This window comes from Simochromis diagramma, unplaced genomic scaffold (genome assembly GCF_900408965.1).
Source record: "Simochromis diagramma unplaced genomic scaffold, fSimDia1.1 OVJJ01000024.1, whole genome shotgun sequence".
NCBI lineage: Eukaryota > Metazoa > Chordata > Actinopteri > Cichliformes > Cichlidae > Simochromis > Simochromis diagramma.
This window is the reverse complement of record NW_024387332.1, coordinates 576,897-599,814: the sequence shown is the minus strand read 5'-3', so window position 1 is coordinate 599,814 and position 22,918 is coordinate 576,897. Positions and strand designations below refer to the sequence as shown.

The 22,918-nt window shown below is 43.0% G+C and overlaps 2 protein-coding genes and 1 long non-coding RNA gene across 3 annotated transcripts; 2 read left to right on the top strand and 1 right to left on the bottom strand.

The window, feature by feature from the left end:
* The first annotated feature begins 1,936 nt into the window (after positions 1-1,936).
* Positions 1,937-9,771, top strand: LOC120718033. The gene is made up of 6 exons (XM_040006347.1): positions 1,937-5,249; positions 5,352-5,851; positions 6,460-6,647; positions 8,042-8,096; positions 8,354-8,449; positions 8,993-9,771. Exon 1 carries the CDS (start codon positions 2,732-2,734, stop codon positions 3,929-3,931), a length of 1,200 nt encoding a protein of 399 aa, XP_039862281.1. The 5' UTR covers positions 1,937-2,731; the 3' UTR covers positions 3,932-5,249; positions 5,352-5,851; positions 6,460-6,647; positions 8,042-8,096; positions 8,354-8,449; positions 8,993-9,771.
* A 932-nt stretch (positions 9,772-10,703) lies between these two features.
* Positions 10,704-12,850, top strand: LOC120718023. Its single transcript, XR_005692349.1, has 2 exons — positions 10,704-10,898; positions 12,178-12,850. It is a non-coding gene; the product is annotated as an uncharacterized LOC120718023 (long non-coding RNA).
* A 766-nt stretch (positions 12,851-13,616) lies between these two features.
* Positions 13,617-18,602, bottom strand: LOC120718063 (vegetative cell wall protein gp1-like). Its single transcript, XM_040006380.1, has 2 exons — positions 13,961-18,602; positions 13,617-13,843 (listed from the first exon to the last, which is right to left on the bottom strand). The coding sequence occupies exons 1-2, from the start codon at positions 15,276-15,278 to the stop codon at positions 13,617-13,619; spliced, it is 1,545 nt and encodes a 514-aa protein (XP_039862314.1). The 5' UTR covers positions 15,279-18,602.
* Positions 18,603-22,918: the final 4,316 nt, after the last annotated feature.

Genomic DNA, 22,918 nt, shown 5'->3' with positions numbered 1-22,918 from the left:
GTACTCTGCTGTTGCCAGACCTCTGTTTGAGCTCCTGAGAGGTGCTGTGAAGAAGGGCAAGGGAACAACTAAGGTGAGGCGGCCATGCAGGAAGTTGAGTGCTTCGGATTGGACATCCAGGGAAGAGGAGGCTTTTGAGAAGCTCAAGAGCTTGATGTTAAATACAGTCGTTTTGGCTCACCCAGACTTCTCTCGCCCCTTCTTGCTTTCGACAGACGCATCACTGGATGGCATTGGAGCAGTGTTGGCTCAAATCCAGGACGGTGGAACTAAGCCCAGACCGATTGCTTTTGCCAGCAAATCCCTGTCTCAGTCTCAAAGAAACTATCCAGCACACAGGTTGGAGTTTCTGGCGTTAAAGTGGTCGGTCTGCGACAAGTTCAGTCATTGGCTCAAAGGTCACAAGTTCACCGTCTGGACTGATAACAACCCCTTGACCCACATTTTAACCAAGCCAAAGCTGGACTGTTGTGAACAACGTTGGGTGGCTAAACTTGCAAGCTATGACTTTGACATTAAATATGTTCCAGGCCGTCAGAACATTGTGGCAGATGCCCTGAGCCGATTGCCTTTTGTGAAGGATAATGTAAGTGACAGACTGCTGGCTGAGAGATATGCAGACTTCCTTAATGAGGCAAAAGATGTTTCACATGCATCAATCCAAGGGGCGTTTCGGTGGTCCACCGACTGCAAGGCGAATGGTGGATCCGGTGGTGGAGTTTCCATCATGTCCCAAGGCACGCAGAGTCTGAATCCCCTGGTTCTGGCTGAAGATGCTGTCACAGCTGTTTTGCAGTCACATGTTGAGTGGGATGTCGGCCCAAGAGGGAGAGCAATAGTAGGGCTGGGTATCGTCACTGATTTCTAGAATCGATTCAATTCTGATTCACAAGGTCCCGAATCGATTCGATCCACGATTCGATTTAATTCGATTCGATTCGATTTGAATCTGGGAAATTTTGACAGTCAGAAATATTATAATTCAGATCAGTACATTTACATATTTTTGTATCTATTAAAAGGAAGCTGACACACGCAAGACTTTATCAAAGGTGTGAGCATCACAGCAGAGGCCTTTGTGTCAAAGTAGCTGAAGATAAAACACAGAAAAACATGAAGGTGATTTTCCTGGCCTGGGATTTTATAAAAATAATCTGCAGTACATCAAAAACGAAAGAAAACCATTAATCAACACATGAACATTACCTCTGAAGTTACAGCGGTTTTATTAGAGACATGGCTAAGCGTTTTGCATTTTGCTTAATTTTAAAAAGTTTAAATTTGTTCAATATTGAACGGCAGAAATTAGGTTTACTTTTCGGAAGTAAGTAAAAGGGAAAAAAACCGTCGGCCGACAGCGCTGTAAACAACGGTAGACTTGTACGTAACAAGCAAGCGAATAATGCAGAAAAGAGAGAGAGAGAGAGAGAGAGCTGTGCATGAAGTGTGATTTTTATCCTGAAAAGTCAGCAAAAGTTAGAGGGAATTCATGACGATGTTTATGTGAAGCGTAGTTTGGATCTTCTTTTGCTGCTGGTTCGGTCAATATTGTTTGGAGAGAGATAAAACTAACAGCCATATGATCAGCGCAAAAAGGGCGTAAACACACAGCGCGGACCCGCGGATCAGAATCAGCGAGCTGTCGGCTTTCAGCCCCGACCGTCAGCTGAGAAAGGCGACATCTCACTGATTCTGATCCGCGGGTCCGCGCTGTGTGTTTACGTCTTTGTGCAGAAGCCGTGTACCTGCTCTCATTTACTGTCTTAGCTGTTTGGTGGTTGTTGAAATTTTGTGATCTTTCACCTGAGATTCTGGCATTTCGGGCAAAATAAATTAATATTAAAAAATCGATTCAGGATTTTAATGAATCGATTTTACGTTATCCAAGCCAGAATCGATTTTAATCGATAAATCGATTATAAAAACCCACCCCTAAGCAATAGAGGCTTTACATCACCTGCCACAGTTGGTGTCCCCCGGTCTGGAGGCCTTACCTGCCTATTCAGAGAGAGAACTTAGGGACGCACAGCTGCAGGATGCAGTGCTTTCCCGCGTCGTCTTCTACGTTGAGAGACACAGGAGACCCTCGAGGAGAGAGCGGGTAGGGGACCCGGTCTTTGTTAAAAGATACCTGAGCCACTGGGAGAAGCTGGTCCTCAACAACGGTGTGTTGTACAGAGTCTCCAGAGACCAGATATCAGGTAACAGACGACTGCAGTTCGTGGTTCCTGACTCGTTGAAGGCTGAGGTCCTCCGAGGGATCCATGATGATGCCGGTCACCAGGGCCAGTTCAGGAGTTTAGACCTGGCTAGAAAGAGATTTTTCTGGTTGAACCTTGGGCGTGACGTGCGAGACCATGTACGGGGATGCCAGCGCTGTGTAGTCAGTAAGACTATCGAACCAGACGGGCGTGCTCCTTTGGTCAGCGTGTCCTCGTCCAGACCGTTGGAGTTGGTCTGCATCGACTTTTGGTCGGCTGAGGCCTCACACAACAAGTCCGTCGACGTCTTGGTCATCACAGACCACTTCACTGGCTGGGCGCAGGCCTTCCCATGCAAGGACCAGTCGGCTAAACAGGTTGCAAGGCTTCTCTGGGACAGGTACTTCTGTGTATTCGGGTTTCCGGAAAGGATACACAGCGACCAGGGTGCTAATTTTGAGAGCCAATTGATAAGTGAGCTCCTCAGAGTCTCTGGTGTGAAGAAGACACACACGACACCTTACCACCCGATGGGGAACGGCAGTGTGGAGCGCTTCAACCGGACTCTGGGTGGAATGATTCGTGCCCTACCACCAGACTCGAAAGTGGACTGGCCACGTCGGCTACAGACTCTGACGTTCATGTACAACTGCACCGCACATGAGACAACTGGATTTGCACCCTTTTACCTGATGTTTGGTCGCACGCCCCGGTTGCCTGTTGACATTCTGTTCCGCTCTGTCTTGAGCGATTCTGCTGTTACCTGTTATGACAGGTATGTGGTTTCCCTCAGGGAAGATGTGAAGGAAGCAATGGTCATTGCACGCGCCCAAGCTGCGCAGGAGAAGCGTCGTCACTCGCAACTCTATAACAGGAGAGTGAAGGGTTCCAGGATTGAGGTTGGTGACAGAGTCCTGGTTGCTAACAGGAAAGAGAGGGGAAAGAAGAAGGTTGCTGATCGGTGGGAGTCAACGGTCTACACCGTGATCGATGTGAACCATGATACTCACACTTTCAAGATCCGTGATTCTGTTTCCGGACGAGAGAGAGTGGTCCACCGGAATCTGCTGTTGGTGGCGAATTTCCTGCTCCTGGAGGATGATGCTGGAACCTCGGATCACGTCTCCTCTACGTGGGATGTGAACACGGCGCCTGAAGATGATGATGGGGCTGCGTCTGGGGAGGGGGATTTGAATGCCCCTGCTGTGAGCTGTGTTGGTGCTCATGGTAACCGCTCACCCGATGCCATGGATGGGACAGCTGACCTGGAGGTTATCTCTGAACCTTTGGACCCTGGAGAGAGGACAGTTGCATGGGTGTCGCAGTTAACAGAGTCCAGCCGGTCTCAGGGAGATGTTACTGATGTTTCAAGCGTGGATTCAGTTTTGCCAGCTGCATCGGGCTTGTCTGTTGAAGTGGACTTTGACCGAACTGGTTCTAGCATGGCGTCCCAGGAGGTCGATATTGCTATGAGCTGTGGGGAGGGTGTACAAGTATGCTCTACTACACCTGACGCAGTGGTGGATGTAGTTGCTCCTGCCATTGCTGCTCAGTCCCCAATGGTTGACTATAGCCAAACCGGGAATGGTTCCCAGATCAGAACCAGACTTGGGCGACTTGTCAAACCTGTGAATAGACTGATCCAGACAATGTCAAATCAAGTCGTGGTTCGTGACAGGTTTGATGTGAAGTCAGTTTGTAAGTCCTTGATTTCGTCCTTCTCGGACTAAATGTTCTGTTTATATGCCTACCTAAGTGATGGGATTTGTACTTCCTGTCATGTGCTCTACATTTTTGTTTTTGTTTTTTTTCTTTCTGTTGAGCCATGGTACACACCTTGTGAGGGGTTATTAGTAGGGTGTATTTCGGGCACCCTGCTGCCAGTTGCTGGGTTGGGAGGTTGGCACTTCTCCTATCCCACTTCATCCTTAGGGATACGTTTAGTTGGTGTCTGTGATTTTTGACCTCTGTTTGGTCGGTGCGTACTAGTGTGAGTACCTAAGGCTCAAATTTGATAAAATTCAGTGGGGGTGAGTGTAACGGAGTTAAAAATACATCTGAAAAACATGCATTTACCTGTTCTTAATTATTATTTTAAGTGTGAATTTTATCATTTTTTTAAAATTGTATTTTATTTTGAAAACCCAGAAACCGGATCTCACTCTAGCGTTTAGAAGCTGCTAAGGCTTCCGCTCCTCACAGCGCGCGTTTGCACTGTGAGGGTAAGTTCTGTAATGAAAGGCTCTGGCATTTTTATGGTTTCTGGTGTGAATGTTGTTACATAAGTTGTACATGTCGATGTATACAGGTTCATATTGATATTAAAAAGTTTCTGTGTAACCGAAACAAAGGCTGGTTGCTGTTAACCAGTGTTTCTGCCGTATTTATGCTCTTTGGCAGTAAGCTTTTGTCAGCCCCCTAGTGGTTGCTGCGCATAGCAGGAAATGTGTTTGGATTTACTGTTTTTCTGTGCTTTTTGTGATGTTGTTTTACATTGTAGGAGCTACAATTGCTGGTACCATCAGAAGACACCTGTTGAGTGTGTTTTATGTCTTCTGCAGGTACGTGAGCTTGTTAACAGTCATTTTGTCTGTAAAGCACAAGCAAGTGAAAATGTAATGCGCTATTGTTAATTTGTCCACTAGAGGGAAATGTTTAGTCGGTGATACTTCTGTTATCCTGTTATTTTGTTTTATACGATTGTGAAATGTAATTTATTAGTCATAAGGTTTCTTTTTGTATACAAGTTCAGTGTGACAGACTGTAAAATGGGAGAAATTATTATTTTCCATCTTTTCCTTATTAAAAAGTTAATTGTAAGTCTGTCAAGACAGCGCGCGTTTGCACTGTGAGGGAGCTACAATTGCTGGTACCATCAGAAGACACCTGTTGAGTGTTTTTATGTCTTCTGCAGGAATAAATCGTGAAAAGCCAATCTTTCTGAGCGTCTGTGATTTTTGAAGAGCTGGAAGTGTTACATCTGCAGAGTCAGAAGTATCAGACCTGGATGAGGCTGTCCTGGCTTCCCCTGAACAAAATGATTCACATGTATGTCTCATGAACAACACTGCAGAATTGCTGTGTATGTGTTTCATGTAGTCATGACCTCCCTCCCCCTCCCCCCCCACCCCCCCCCCCCCTTTTCTTCAGGACGAGATGGACCTTGCGACTGTGTTGAAAGATTTCCAGGAAACGCATCTTGACACCAGCAATTATTGTACAATAATAGCCCAACGAAGGAAAATCCTACATAGTGCCTGCATGGCACTTTCTAAGTCATATTTTGCCTCCACTGTAATCCCTAACAGTTGTTCTAGCTCATAACTAATAAGCTCATAACACTCAAATGTCGTTTTGTAGTTGAGCAAACGATAAAGTATTGAGCTCTGTTGGCTTTTATGCAGCTTTAATTGAATAGGGCTCAATATTTTTTAGCTAATTTTTTTGGAACGCTCAAAAAGTTTAAGAAGCATATATTAGTGATGTTCTGGTGGGTGGAGTCTTGTTGCTCCCTCAGGAAAGCTGAGTCAGCCATCTTGAATTTACCTTGATGCAGGGAAGATTTGGCCAGCCCGTGTGGATTAAGAGTCCCCAACTTCAACCCACCACGACCACCACCTTATTTTTTTTCATCAACTGCCCTAAATTTGGTAAGTCTAACGTGTTTTTGTTTTGTTTAAATTTAATTTAAATAAACATTCTTATTTATTTTTTACTGGAAATATATTCGTACTTTGTGCACAGTGAATGTTTGTTATAAATGAATTCTGTCATGAACCGAAGTTCCGCGCACAAGCTGGACCCAGAAGCAGAGCACACACACACCGGGGTATGAGAAAAAAATTAACTTTCTTATAACTGAAGGTGTCCCGGGAGGGTAGAAGGGGAAAACGCGTGGAACCAGAGAAACCGAAGGACCGGGAGGTGAGTCGCGCAGGAAAGCCGAGAGCGGGACTGTGGGAGGCTGCAACAGAAAAAGGAAAAGGATTATTGGGGAGCGGGGAAATGGCAGCATACGAGGGGAGGTAGAGTATGCGTCTTACGATGATAGCGGGGGTCGAGGGAGCAGGAGGGAGGGGTGAGGGTCCGCGGGGGAGCTCCAGAAAAGTCGAGGCGGCGAGTGCTGATCGTGATCCAAATTCCGGACGGGCCGGTGGACAGGCAGGTGGCTCAATACATGCAGAGTTGAGATCTGAGTACACAGGGCAGAGTTAGTGTTAGTTCAGATGAATAAGTTTTCATAAGGGCTTTCCCGCAGGTGTACGTTACCGCTGAGAGACGACTACGGACTGGTGTGGAGCGGCAGGCTGGGCAGGATTAAATAGTCCACCTGGTGATCGCCTGGGATGGGATGCAGGTGTGGAGTTAGCAGCCACGCCCGTGGGCGTGGGCATCCCATCAGCACCTCGGACGCCGGGCCGCGGACCATGACAAATTCGAATCCAAGTAATTGTAATTTTAGAAGTTTTCGAATGTGACAAATACGTAATGTTATTTCAAATTAGAATGATATAACGTTTTGGCGGTTTTCCGTGGGGGACAACATTTCCCATAATGCATTGTATTCTTGCACGGGAAGTTGACGGTGGCAGTTCTAGCTCCATGCGTTTGAACTTTCTACTAAAACTTTCCACTGTCCGTTTCTACCGGTTGTCGTATTCGCCGGTAATGCACGTGCGTATTGTGAGTATACTTATTTCAATAAGTGTCCGTGTTACACAGTCAGTAGTTTACGCTGTTGAGCTGTGTGTGTGTGCGTGCTAGCATGAAGCGAACAATAATAAACAACATGAGTGTGTTATCATGATGGTAATTAGACACATGTTTGTATTTTTTCGTAGTCTCAAATGTGTGGTTGTGAGATAATCTCGAAATCCTTTTAACAGTTTAGAGGGGTATTCCACTAAGCGACCTCTACAAGTCAAGGCTTGCGGAAAAATGCATCGCCTGATTCAGCCTAACATTATACACTGGTCGAACTCGGTGCTACGAACGAAGTTCAGCTAAGTTGTTCGCGCTAATTCGACAAGGCTCAACCAGCCAGACTGAGGCGCCTCCTTGACACCTTTAAGCCAGAACCTATCGATCTTTGCTAGATAAATTGAAATGAAAATAAAGAGCCGCGTTCTGCTCCCAGGCTAAGAAAGAATCATTGATGCAGACTGTGCGGATCACAAATACTCCCTAACCTGTAAGGCTGGGGTGTCCAAACTTTTTTCACTGAGGGCCACTTACTAGAAATTAGGTAAATAGCCTTAACTTTAGTGTATTAAAGTGTATTAAAGATCACAAAATCACTTAAAAGTGGTCGAATATGTTATATTGTTGAATATAATTAAAGACAAAACTGCTTTCATCACAGCTTTCCATAAATGGATCTTTATTGATTCATTCAGAAAAAGCTTTGGTAGCTTATTTTCAGAACAGCAGCCTCAGATTTTGTCTTAGACAGAAGATTTACAGCACAGAGAAAAAACAATAAAAGGGAAAATAGGACGGGAAAATTTCAAGTTTGTTATTTAAGTTATTAAGCTTAGCAACACACCTATTAACATTAGTTTGAAACGGTTAACATTAACAGACTGAACTGGACTTAATAACAGGAGTGCATATAATCTTAGTAAATTATTGTGGTGAGTATCAGCTGCGCTGGGTATGTAAATCGGGCCATCCAGCTGCGGTGCTGATTCGACGTCACTCGTGCCAAAAATCCGGACAAATGTCACTTGATCAAGGAGCAGATCTGCATCAGATGAGATCAGCTGACTACTTGTGTGTGTGCTGTGCAAAAAATGTTTTTGAACATTAATAAGTCATCTTTGTGCACATATTGTTTACAGATATCAGACTGCAAAGAGCGCTACAGAGAGTCAACATTTCACCAGTTGTCAGTGGGTGAGTTTTATAATTTGTGTCCCAATTTAAATAAAAAATAAATACAAAGAAACTAGAGAATTTTGCCCTGATTTATTCAAAATTTTTAGATTTTTTTTGGGGTTACCCTTCTAGATTGACAGGTTTAGCCCGTTACACAAAAAGTTTGGACACCCCTGATCTATAACAATGACAATCAGAACATGGCTATCCAACACTTTGTTTTTACTCTGCATTTGTGTAAATACTATTCTAATAGATATTGTATGTTCATCTAGGAACAGCATGATGTAAATACAAGACGGGCCCTCGTCCTTCGTGCACTTCCTGTGTACCTGCGTGAAGATGCCTCCACGTTATTCAGGACTTGTGATGTAAGTGTACTGGCCTCAGCATCAACCATATGACATCGCTCAGAACTCAAGGAGAACCAGGGTGTATATCAGGAAGGATATTCAACACAGTCCTCATCTGACTTGTTTTCTCCCATATATCAACTATTGTTGAATAAGATTGCAAGAAGATTGTTACGCATAAACCAGAAAACATGAAAATAGTTGAAAGATTATTATACAAAAAAAATCTGCAGATAAAAACTATCTCCCTTTTTAAAATTCAAGTGTTCTATTTTTTTGGAGGTGCCATGTTGTGGTCAGAGAAATGTTTGGTAAATAACAAAAACAAATATCTTGGCATATATTTATTATTGAAAACATTTATTTAAACATATGTTTTGAAACCAAACCCAAATTAAGATTATTGTAATGCATCATGATGTATCGCAATATCAAATTAAATCGTTGACATTATAATCCTAAAAGAAACGTGTGACTTATGAAGATTCACATCTCTAATCAATAGCATGATTTGTGTCCTTGTGGGGCTGAACTCATTCTTGTATTATTTTTGTTTTGCAGTCAGCAGATGGTCCAGACCTCACTGACACTCCTGTGGCTCTGCTGACAGTTGTCACGGATGACACTACTGATTCGGCCCTCTTCAGTCCCGAAAGCATCTGCATTGTCGTTGAGGATGAAATACTTGTGAATGGTCCCACAAATCTGGCTGAGTCATTTCTCCTGCTCTTTGGGTACATCTATGCATTAGACCTACAATACCCAAAGAAACTTGAGCTTACATTCACATTTATCCAGAAGGTTGTGATGTGCCTTGAGGACAACAAACCACTGAAAGGGCATCTACTGATGCTGAAGAATGATTTGTTCAATGAGTGAATCACTCAGAATGGACTACTTGTTGAGCTGAGTATTGAGGAAGCTTTTTTGTTTGTTTTTTTTCCTAATCATTTGCCTCTTCTACCTCACATTTAAGATGAATGACTGTTCAGTTCACTATTCATGTTTAATGTTCTGTTGCCTAATACGTAAATGCACTGCCTTGATGTTTGTTCCCTATAAGTACAGCAGTGGAAACCAGTACTGTTTTTTTTTATGTATTTTTAAAAAAGAAAGTGAGCTGCAGCTGTCAAGGTACAGTAAGTGTTAAATGCCTCAATGTTCTAATAGCTGCAATTGCTGTTAATACTGAAAATGTTATTGAATTTTAGAATTGAGATGGAGACCCTTGGAGTCTTTTTCTCTTGTTTTATTTATGAATCACTTTTTTATGAGTGAGCTCTGTTGTTTGTGCCTTTTTAAAAGCACAGTGTGTTTAATAAAAAGTTGTTAAATTGTTAGTGTTGTTACTTTCATGTTTTCTAACACTTTTAGCTGATTATAATTTACTGGGCAAACAGTTTAGAATTATTTGTAAGTGTATTTCCCACAGTATTTTAAAAAATATTGAAGATTTTAAGTGTTATTTCCCATACTATAAGTTAGAAAATATGAAAAAGTTTGAGTTTATTTCCCACGTCGTATGAGTTGCAATATGTAAAATATTTTGAGTGTATTTCCCACCTTAATTAAGTTGAAAAATATTGAACATTTTGAGTTTATTACTCCCTAATTATAAGTTGAGGAATATCAACATTTATGAGTTAACATTGAGGTATTTTAAGGCAACTGCAACTATAATTTTTATTTTAGTTAAACTTAAAACTTTTAAAAACATCACTAAAAAATTGTTGTGTAATCTGTTACACAACAATTTTTGAGTTCTGTGAACTTATTAGGTTTTACAGTGTGGCATAAATTGCCAAATATTGAATTTGTTGGTGAACTGGCCAATGATTATGAAGGCCCAAGGCGGGAATTTTTTCGGTAACCCATTCCCATCTCTCCCACACAATAATAGAATGCCTGAATGTGTTTTTTGTTGTTGCAAAGATGAAATCACAATTTGACTCAATTTTTTAAATTTTTTTTTTTACTATCTTTTCCTGCAGCTTACTTATGGTCGAAACTCAGAATTCCCTAGGGATTTTTGAGGGGAAGTCTGGCAGTCTGTTGTTCAGCTATAGCCAGCAGTTTCTGTCAAGCAACAAGTTTTATACAGCTGGTAAACTGATTGCTTGGTCGATAGCACACAATGGGTCAGGGCCACGGTGTATCAACAGACACCTGTTCTGTATGATGTGTGGCCAGAAGACATCTCTTGATGACTTCGATGTAGAGGTCTTCATGGACGAAGACATCAAACAGAACATAGAAAAGGAAGACCACTCGTGTGGTCGGTTCTGGCAAATGGTGAAGAGAGGCTGGAAGCAGTTCCTTCCTGTATTTACAAATGCAGGAAATAAACTTACAAGGAACAGCTTCCAGGATCTCTTCACCATTGGATGGAGTCCAGCTGGAAGTAACAGACGTGAAGAAGAGGAAGCCACCATCTTTTAGTGGGAATGGTGGCTTATGGCCATTCAGGGTGAGTACATAGAATACAACACATGTCTTGTTTCTGTTTGAATTGCTTCAGGCATTTCATGTTAAATACAGTGTCCACAATACAAAATACAGACAACTAAATCGAAACAACACTTGGGTGCAATAAAACCTTAGAACTTTGCAAAATCCACCCCTTCTTAGAGCATATGAGGAAGTTTTTGATTATTTTACCTTTTAGATGAGGTATTTGAAAGGAAACCACCTACAACAAATATTTTTGGAAGATTATTTCTTTTATCCTCTGTCATCTCTACCAGATCTTGCTTATTTAGACTGATAGGATGTAATTTGATTTTCATTGTGATTTCTGGTAAAACATTAATTTTATTACATGACCGAAAACTTCTCCTAACGCTAAAATATTAAATAGTTATATTACATACTTGTATTTAAAATATGGTAAAATTTATGATTCAATTGTATTAGCACATCTGAGAATTAAGTAAATGGTAAATGGCCTGTATTTGTATAGCGCTTTACTAGTCCCTAAGGACTAAAGTCAGTCTTTCACCCACTGGTGATGGCAGCTACATTGTAGCCACAGCCACCCTGGGGCGCACTGACAGAGGCGAGGCTGCCGGACACTGGCGCCACCGGGCCCTCCGACCACCACCAGTAGGCAACGGGTGAAGTGTCTTGCCCAAGGACACAACGACTGGGACTGTCTGAGCCGGGGCTCGAACCGGCAACCTTTCGAATACAAGACGAACTCCCAACTCTTGAGCCACGATCGCCCCCAGTATTTTTGCAGTGTTTAAGACAGGTTTCAAATTGTGTTATTCTGTCTCCCTTTGAGACAAAGGTCATTTGTTAATTAGATGCACTGCCTAACTAGAAGAACCTTCAGGTATTCCATTGACTATAACGAAACCTCCTGTATATTAGTGTCCTAGGGCAATCGAGTGGTGCAATGACAACACCCACACAAATGTGACATCACTAGAAAGCCAATGTACTCTTGCAAGGACAGAATGAATAACTTTTTTAAAAAAAACAAAAAAAACATACACATTGCATAAACAGTCCTTGACATATAGGTCTGACTCGGAGGACCAAAATTAATTTCCTGTCTTAGGAGGGCAGGATTGCTTTGAGTAATTTTTTTTTTTTTAATACAATGCTTTGCAATATTGGTTTTGCCTAACAACCTGTTTTTGACTCCAAAATAGTCATTAACGCAACTGCTCTACTATGCAGTCAGTAACTGATTATAAATCTACACATTGCACCTTATTTAACACTTGTATGTATTTTAACAGAGCAAGAGGTGGACCACACGTTTGAAGAGCTGCTGGTCTTTATAACTGGGACTGACTTACTTCCACCACTGGGGTTCCCACAGTCCTGCAACATAGACTTTTATGATCAGGAGTCAGGGATGTGGCGCATCCCATACACATCAACGTGCAGCTTATCCCTGTATCTCCCAAGAGGTGTTGCAGATGAAGATCAATTCAAAGATCTTATGAACGATGCATTAAAAGGATCCCTGGGATTTGGAAAGGTGTAGCTGCATACATGAACTGATGCTGGGAAGCTGTGGGTAAAATCTGTGGGCTTTTGGGATGAAGTTGTTATTGTAAGTGTTCTTAAAGGGGATTGCTCCTGGCACTCAGGCTTCTTAAAGATTTTACATTTTAAAAGTGTTTTTAAAAATGACTGTTCATTGTGTTTAGTTATATTTATAGTCCAGTTAAGACAACTAGGGTATGCATGCATCAAGCCATGCAAAATAAGTGGTGTTCAGAAAGTTTCCAGGAAATAGTTCAAATGACAATTCATCTAGAAATATTCTTTTGAAAGATTGTTGTTTGTGTTCAATTATAGTACACTGCATAGAGTGTGTTTTTTTTTTCAAGATGTACAAGAGATGCCAGACAAACTTTGAACTAAAAGACACTGACTTTTGTAAAATAAAATATTGTAATGTCAGTTCTCATGGTGTCTTGTCTATTTAAAAATTAAATTTGAGGCTTACCTGTTACTGTCAAATACTGTTATTGGGTTCCATTGACAAGGGCTATGTAGTACAATTATGTGCTTAAGTCAAGGTAAATGGTTCAATGAATTTACCCTCATCTGTTCTCAAACCAAGAACTGAAGAATCCATCTCAACTCAGAATTAAAAGTTATGAATTAATTTTACTGCTTTCGAGAACAAAGCAGTTTTAACAAACTGAGTTTAAACTCCGGCGTTAACTCTGAGATTGGCACCTGGCCTTTGACTATAACCTGGTTAAAAATCAATTATGTAAATGTGGTAGAATTTGGTAGTATTGTAAGAGATGATGGCTGTAAAGCTAGTGTTTTTTGTAAAAAAAAATAACGTCAAGATAATGAACACTGGTATTAAAATTATATTTTATACATAAGGCAATAACTGTAATTACCAAAGTAAAGAAAATTATTTGTTAGACTCAGGTTGATGGTGAACGATGCTTAAAAAGTGTGTAGCTGTGGAGGGTGAGCTTTATTAACAACAGGTGAAGTACAACAAAACGGGTGGCGAGAAGCAGAACGGTAAAAACTCTAAACTGGGAAAACTAAAACTAAACACAAAGCCAGAACATGAACGAGGCAAAACAAAACAGGAGCACTAGAAGGACAAAAGACAAAAATAAAAACAAAACACGAGTCCAAAACCAAAAGAAAAGAAGCACACCAGAGCACAGGAAAACAGAGTCCAAAACAGAAGAGGTCAGGGGGCCGGCCAGCACAGGAGTCCAAACATTTCAGGGGGCCGACCGTGCGGAAGGCAACGGTGACGACGACAGCACTGGTCCGGGGGCCGGCCGTGCGGAAGGCGACGGTGGCCACTCAGGCGAAGAGGGTCTGGGGGCCGCCCACGACGGCGATGGCGCCTGGCCAGAGGCCTAGAAAGTGGCCGGTTAGCTGCAGACCCAAACGAGGCAGGACCAGGCGACGCTGAAGGCGAAGACACGGAGGCTGGACCAGGCGAGGGCGAAGACACGGAGGCTGGACCAGGCGAGGGCGAAGACACGGAGGCTGGACCAGGCGAGGGCGAAGACACGGAGGCTGGACCAGGCGAGGACAACGACACGGAGGCTGCTGCAGCCGAGGCCGAAGACTCTGAAGCTGGACCAGACGAGGCCGAAGACTCTGAAGCTGGACCAGACGAGGCTGCAGGCGGCGGCGTGGAAGCCGGAGACGGAGGCGCTGCAGGCGGCGGCGTGGAAGACGGAGACGGAGGCGCTGCAGGCGGCGGCGTGGAAGCCGGAGACGGAGGCGCTGCAGGCGGCGGCGTGGAAGACGGAGACGGAGGCGCTGCAGACTGGACGGATCCCTCGGACCCTCCAGCGATGACAGGAGACGAAGGCCGGAGCGGTCCTTCGGACCCTCCAGCGGAGACACGAGACGAAGGCCGGAGCGGTCCCTCGGACCCTCCAGCGGAGACACGAGATGAAGGCTGGACGGGCCCCTTGGACCCTCCAGCAGAAGTCATCACAAAGCCAGCAGGCATGGAGTCCTCTGGCAGACACGAAGGCAATGGGTGCTGTGCTGAGCACTGGCCCTGCTCAGACAGCACTGACACGGAGTTGTTCTCTGAGGGCTGCTTAATCTTCAGGGGTCCAGAAACAGCTGGGAACTGAAACCTAGCTTCTGGGGAGGCCCTGGAGTGCAGAACGGTGCCTGAAGCAGCTAAAGCACGAGAAACTCCCTGACTGGAACTTAGACTTTCTCCCTGCATAGAGTGAGTGTGTGAGACCGGTGACACTGGAGCCAGAGCTGCGGGTAGCGGGGGCACTGGAGCTACGGGTGACACTGGAGGCGCAGGGGCCTGGGCTACGGGTGACACTGGAGGCGCAGGGGCCTGGGCTACGGGTGACACTGGAGGCGCAGGGGCCTGAAGTACAGGTGACCATGGAGGCGCTGGAGCGTGAACTGAAAGAGGCTGCTGGGCAGCTAACTGAGCCGAGAGTGGCTGCTCAGGCGACAAGCTGTTCACATCATTATCTGCCGCACAGAACACAGCCCCTGAATGAACCGTCACACAGTCCGAAAACGGAAAAGAATCCTCACTCACCACAGCCGGCGATTTAGAAGTCCGAACGTCCGGCTGTGGGGTGGCGCGCCGGTGGCGCGATCGACATTTCTTCCCCGCAGACGGCTCCGACGGGCCGGGCAAAACTACATCCGGTAGGTGAGGCAGACGTGGCTGCTCCGGGGTGGCTGTAGTCTGTTGCTGCTGGACCAAGTCCGATATTTCCCGAGCTCGCGCCGCCTCCCGGGCTTCATACAAGTTGGTCAATAAGTCTAAACATCCTCTGACCTGGCGGAGATAGGGATTTCCTTTGAGGATCACCTCAATAGCATTTATCCCTACAATCCTTGCTCTCATATTCGAGGTGTGGGTTATCCACTCGACCAGGCGTTGGACTCACATCAGATCGCTCTCCCTGGGTAAGTCTGCTGGATCCATGTTGTGGCTGGTTCGTACTGTCACGGGGTGCCGAGGCAGGCCGTGTGGATTAATAACGGACCCAAGATACAGACTGCTTAAGTGGAGGGTGAGCTTTATTAACAACAGGTGAAGTACAACAAAAAGGGTGGCGAGAAACAGAACGGTAAAAACTCTAAACTGGGAAAACTAAAACTAAACACAAAGCCAGAACACGAACGAGGGTACCTTGCAGGGAGAATGACCAGGAAGCCGGAGGAATAAACACAGAATGACGGAGGGGAATAACGCAGACGAACCAGCAACTAACAGAGGCAGACACGAGGTTAAAATACACAGAAGGATAACGAGGAGATGAGACACAAAAGGAGGGCACAGCTGGGAGTAATCCGACCTGACAAGACAGGGAAAAGTAAACTGAACACACTGAGAACAGACACGGACCTTCAAAGTAAAACAGGAAACACATACACGTAATGACATAACACACCAACTTAACACAGACTGGGGGACACAGAACATAGGAACATGAACCATGAAACAGAAGAGTACAAACACCCAAGGTAACCAAAACCACAGAATAATAATAAACTAAACATAAACACGGAGTCACAGACTCCGAACCATGACAGTAGGAATTTGGACAGTCAATCCAGTGATTGCTTTGCTTTTTCTATGGTCACGGCTTACCTACTTTATTACAGTCATTTGGCTGTATGTGACAATATATTTAGCTAAAGTTCCTTCTGCTTGTTTAGGTTTCTCCGTGTGTTCTAGGTTCATTCAGCCCAACCTCAGGAAACTTGTCTGCTTGCCTACTGTCATCTCTACAAGCCTCATCATATTCGTGCTGTCTGACTACGCTGATAAGGAACCAAAATCGCTGAAATGAACAGTCGCTTTCTAGCCTATATTTTTAAGCTTCAGTTCATCCAAAAACGGGATTACACAGTGGTACATGTTTATAGATCAAATACTCTAAAAATGAATGTTTTTCATTTTCCCTAATGTGTGTGCACAAAGGACACAGCCACAAGTGCTTCTACAGTGTTTGTTTTTACTTTTAGCTACAGGGTGGTTTAAATAAATGTCACACACGAACTTGTAATCTCTAAAAAATAAGGGGAAAAGGTGAGATTTGAAGTGACTAACTTCAAGATACCTTCAATGCACTAAGTTGGAAGAAGAAAATTAACTCCCCTTTAGCTGTTTAAAGCAAAGAGCTTGAAGCAGAGGAAGAGAATTGTCTTTGTAGAATGTGTGCCAGGTCTATTGAGTTAAGGGAAAAAAGCCAGATCAAAATATGTTCACAACTGTCTACTGACAGTGAAGATGTAAAATGACATAAGGGAATGCCACATATTTCTCTTCTTGTGGTTTCCAAAAACAATTTTAAAAGAGGCTATACACATGACATTTTTTCTACTTAATTTACTCGTGTGTGCCATCCAGAGGAAAATACCTCATAATCAGAATCGCATTTATTGGCAAAGTATATGCGCAAACACATACAAGGAATTAGGTTCCGATTGAGGGCGTCTCTCAAGCACAAAAAAGTAAAACACAATCCATCTATGTGTATGGACATACATAAATACACATGCACACAGGTGTATAAACTAACAATATAATACACAATCTAATTCTTTTATACAGAAATTACAGGATTACAGAAGTTAATACCAAAGAGGGCAGTTGCAGTCTAGCAGTGTGACAGTTCAACCACTTAGGAGGGAGATGGCGAGGAGAAAGAATTTTGATCAAAGTTAATGTCTCCACTTGTTTCAAAAAAAAAAAGAAAAGAAAAGAAAAAAAAGCATATTGTCATTTATTTGCTTTTAGTATTTATTTATATGCCCTCCGCGGACCATCTCTGCACTGCGTGGGTGATTAGTGGCTCCCTGCACAGTAAGGGCTGCACACAGGGACAAGACGCACTCGGTTACGATCGGATCTTCCCTGGGCAGGTGATGAACTGTATGCCACTTTTTCATTGGCATACATTAAGTACAATGTTTTATTGCCTACGGTGGGGCAGGTCACATACTGGGTGAAGGTGGGCAGTGTGGGGTCCAGCGAGTTATGATTAAGTCCCCTGATATTAGAAGAAGAGCTCTCGGAGATTGCGTTTGCAGTCTGCGGACCACAGAGAGTCACAGGCTGCCTCCACGGATGCTAACGGCTAATAGCTCAGTGTCTGTGTTACAGAGTTGTTCTTTCACAGCGATGTGCCCAGAGATACCACAACCGTCTTCAACAAACACTGCCAGCCCCCCTCCTTTCCTCTCACCGCTGTCTCTCGTCTTGTCCTCACTGCCCGGAGCGAGTACCGGGCAGTGCCGGGATACTGCCAATGTGACCGGGTTAGCGTCATTAGCTCCTCAATCATATCAGGGAGCATCTCACATTTACAGTGATTACAGGAAGGAGAGATGGTGTGTGAGGTGTCCTTCTCGGGAGACATCACCCCCGTTTCTTCCCTCACTGGGGATGTAGGGTCTGTCTGCCGGTAGCGCAGCGCCCTGCAGGGCGCTGCGCTAACAGCTGATCCCTGATGTAAACAAAGGAGCCATGCACCGAGTGTCCAAATACGGGTGAAAAAAAGAGGAGACAGAAGAAGAGAAGAGTCAACATAACTAGCACGAAGCGGTAATGCATGATGGCAGAATCTGATTGCTAAGACACAAGTTAAAGGTTAAGAAAAGTAAAGAGGAAAATAAGAAAGAAGCTCAGAAATGAGCAGAGCTTGCTCTGCTCATTACCTGTTAGCTGCCATAACAGGTAACACAGTTAAGGTTTCAGAAAAAGTATTCTGTCGTTTGTTTGCTCGATCATGCTTTAAACACATCAAAATGCATAGTGGGATTATAATACAAGTGAATACTGTGACAAGCACTGGTATTGAATAGGCAATCACTTAGCAGCAAGGTGAATCGGTGATGCATTAGTGTGGTCTGCACTTCCTCTTCTTTGAATGGGGGAAATGAGTTGAAAGTACTTGGATGAGGGAACCATGGGGAGTGCCCTGCATAATTTCAGTAAAACGCCATTTTAAACGCCGTTACAGCTGGCACAGAACGCCGTAAAAAACGCCGTTCAAAGATGCATAAAAACGGCGTTTTCTGCCGAGTGGCGTAAAAAACGGCGTTTCCGTCTGTCTTTGAGCGCCGCTTTTTACGTCAATCGGATGGTGCGTTCAGGGCGCCATCCGAGTGACGTAAAAAGCGGCGTTTGTCGGAACAGAACGCCTTTTTTTTTTCGGCGTTTTGAATAATTAAATGGCGTTTTTTACGCCATTTCTTAACCAAACGGGTTAGAAAAGTGGCGATTTTTGACACTAATGGCTTGCCACAGACGATAGTCCTCCCCCAGCTGCGATCAGAGAAGGAAATGTTCACATCATATGCAAATTAGGCGATTACGTCATTTGTCGGCGTCTAGCGACTTTTAGGACAGCCAATAGTGATTTTCCTTACTGAGGAGTTGGCAACACTGTTCCTTTCCCGCTTAAACTTTCCTTTTACTTTGCCGAACGTGGCGTTCGTGACTTATGCTGATCGTCTCTGTGTAAAGCTCCATGTTAAGGTAAGTAGAGCATTGTTTAATGTTTTATGATTTTTCTGTCTCTATCAGTCTGTGGAGGAGGCGGGGAGGATCCTATGGAATGATATTTATGACATAACAAATGTACGAGTAAAAAATAATCCGAGCAAATACATTTTTTTTCGAGTGGAGAAGTCAGCAGCCACACACAAAGAAGCACTCACGCATTCCCGAGTGTTTCACAGTTTCACGCTCTAGCAGGTAGCTCTGCGTCAGAGGCGGAGCCAGACATTTGAAACACCTGGGGCTTAGCCCTAAAGGGTAGTATGCATGTGGGATTTTTATTTTTTATTTTGGGGGGGTGCTTTTAATTAAGCAGCAAGGCAGAACAAAATCAGGGCTGTATCAAGACACGAGGACTAAACCCCAATTCAACCAGACCCAGAACTGATCCGGAATTAAAACAGGACTACAACAGTTCAAAATCAGGACTACTTAGGACTTAACCAAGACAGAACCAGAATCAAAACTAGATGATAGTAGCACTGAAAATCATCATAGACCTGCACTACACTTGTTTTTTATTTCTACCAAAGTGCAGATTCAGAAAAGTTTATATAATTATTTAGCCTTGTTGTGCAAACCAGCCTGCATAACTTAATAAATATATAACTTGAAAAATAACAAACCTAAAAAGAAACACTAGGTACGAGATACATGAGTACCTATGATACGGTGATACTTTTGGTAAACAACCATTTGACTAACATGTGTGTCTCACCTGCTCCTGTTCCCTCTCTGTTCTGTCCTCATTCTCCATCTCCGCTCCTCTCTCTCCCTCTCTGTTCCTCTCTCTCCCTCTTTGTGCTGACAATCATCAAATATACAGTTGAAACCAGATATTTACATACTCTTCAGATAAAAACACAAACACTTTTTTAATTGTAACATCAAATCAGACTAAATGTTTATTTTTTTAGATTGATAAATATAAAAAACATATTTGTTAACTTTAAGAGTAAAGGGAGAAACTATCTGTATTTCTTAATTGCAAATGGCACCAAATTGTATTCAAAATTGAGCCACACTTATGGAGCTCCACAATTCTTTTCCTGGTGTTTTGGTTGACATCTCTTGATGTTCCCATGTCACAGAAACAGGCTCTGTGTTTTGCCTTATATGCATCCACAGCTGTGCCACCAATTTACTCACATGGACTCTACTAACCTATCAGAAGCTTCTTCAGCTCAGAATGGAATCGTCTGGAGTTTTCTTATTAATTAACAAGATAAGATAAGATAACCTTTATTAGTCCCACACGTGGGAAATTTGTTTTGTCACAGCAGGAAGTGGACAGTGCAAAAGTTATGAAGCAAAAATTAGAATACAATAAGAATAAATACAGTACACAACTATACAGAATAGAATAAAATAAAATACTATATACAGTAGAATAAAATAGAATAAAATATACAATAAGATAAAAATAGAATACAAATGCTATATACAACTGAGTAAAAATACAACGATGCCAGAAAAGATTATTGCACTTAGTGTTATTGCACATGTGTGGATGTGTGTGTTTGATCAGTTAAAGTCTTTATTGTGGAGTCTGACAGCAGTGGGGAGGAAATAAATAAACTTAGTGTACATGTACTCCTAAATTTGATGAAAATGATAAAAATAGACAGCTCTGTCTCTCTTTATTCTGACATTTAACTAATTCAAAAGATATTTCAATATTTATTTATCCAAAACAAAACAAGTTTACTCTAAATTGATGTTGTACAGTAAAAAAATGTTCTTGCGTTTTTCATAAAGTGTATGTAAATATCTGGTTTCAACTGTGAATATACTGCTGTGTATTGAAGTTCCTCTTGTTTTGCATAGAAATATACTGAACAACATACAAAGCATAATATATAAAATACTACCAGAGTTTTTTCTTTGAAAGAAGCTCCTTATGTCCATTCTTGTATATCAGTGCATTACTGAAGCCGATTTATTTAGCCGTGGAGGGAAACAACTGAAAATATGAAATAAACACACGTAAGCTAAGACTCTCTAAAGAAACAGCATTGTTGTTGTTCGGCTTTTCATTTCGCCATTTGTTGATTCACTTGAAGAGCGAGTAACGTAATATGGGTCAAGTGATCAGTTTGATATCAATCTTTCGTGATACACCGTCATATTTACATTATTTGTACAGTACGAATGATTTACTTTGGTACCTGGTCGAACTTCAGTTCTCCTCTGCCTGGCTGCGTTTCTCTAACAGCCCACTCGCAGGCAGCAGCTGCCCCGCCCCGCTTAGTGCCTGAGCTCGGATCATACCAATATTAGGGGGGATTTACGCACAGTCGTAAATTCCCACAGTGTGCACTATGTGCTTTGAATATTGTGTGTAGTTTTTTGTTTTATACAGTTGTCAGCCAGGTATCTAACTATGAAAAAATGACACTCCAAAAGACCCCGGGCTTCTGAAAAAACAACCCGGGCTTAAGCCCAGTAAGCCACCCCCACGCTCCGCCACTGCTCTGCGTCCTGTACTGTACATTAGACTAATGGCACAGCAGTGCAGAGACTTCAGAATTTCCCTTAGAATCCCCTGGTTTAAATATTTCTTCAACATTAGTAAATCCAGTGACAGTTGTTAGTATTTCTGCTGCACAGCAAAAATACCTGTTAATAATTAATCCAGCAAACTGTAAACTAATAGATTTTTAAAACCGCGTTTCAATTACTGCTAAAGTGTACTGAATTTAATGCAGACCCTGACCTCATTTGGGCTCTGCCTCCAAACTGTCAGAAGTAAATTTACTTGCAGAGAAGGATTTATCTCAGGTTTAGGTTTGTCATATGGAAGTCAACAATGTCACTGCATCACTGCAATGAAATGTGGTTGACGAGCAGAATACAAGTATTATACTTTATACTTTTTATTTTAATACTGATAAAGTGAAGTGAACAATGCAGAGTGTATAATGTTCCTTGATAGGCAGGTGGTGTGTGAACAGGGAATATAGGAGGGGCCTAAGCACACATCCCTGTGGCATTCCTGTGTTTAAAATGAGTGATGAGGAAGTTTGCTTACCAACTCTCACCACCCGGGGCCTGTTTGTGAGGAAATTCAGAATCCATCTGCAGATAGGTGTTCCCAGTCCAAGGTCGACGAGCTATGAGGCAAGTTTTGAGGGGATGATGGTGTGAAAAGCCGAGCCGTAATCAATGAAGGGCATTGCCTGTGTTTTCCTTCTTGTAGTCAGTGATGCAGGGCAGTCCATTCCACAGTCGCCTGGTGTCAAAGCTGTGGTATCTGGACTCCACTTTGTCCTTGTAGTCCTTTCTGGCCGTTTTAATTGACTTTTAGACCTCATCCCTGGCTGCTTTATATGCATCAGCATCCCTGGAGTTAAAGACATCATACAGTTTGTCCATAGTTGTAGCTTTATCAGCGTGTGGGGGGATGTAAACAGATGAAATGAGAACGGCACTGAAGTCCCTTGGGAGGTAAAAGGGTTCAGAGGGCCTGAAACTGTAGCAGCACATGTAAAGCACGTTTCTTTGTACACGTGGCTGCCGCACATAAAATATAATTGCATGCCTGAAATGAAATTATTTGCTCACACATTTTTTATGACATAAATATCATTCCATAGAAGCCACTGCTCTCCCACTCACTGACGCACTGAATGTGGCCTTAGCTCGGCTGCTGTTCTGCAGTAACTGGTGTCAGAGTAACCAGAAGTGAATAATTATTCTGTGTTTAAATGAGGTTTCTGTCTCTGACTCAGTCTGCTGTCACTTTGTTTTAGAGAGAAAAAGAGATTTCAGATTAACTGGTGTTCCTGCTGCTCTAGCACTAAAGCACAGTATAGCTGACCGTACTGATGCCTGTTCATAACTTACCAAAGTTAATAAACTGTTGGCTAAATGTTCTTGTTGTGAGAGGTAACTAGAGGTGATAGGAGCAGATAATAAGGATTAAATATGTGCTGAATAACTAAATGCTGCTAGTCTGTGACGTCACTCAAGGC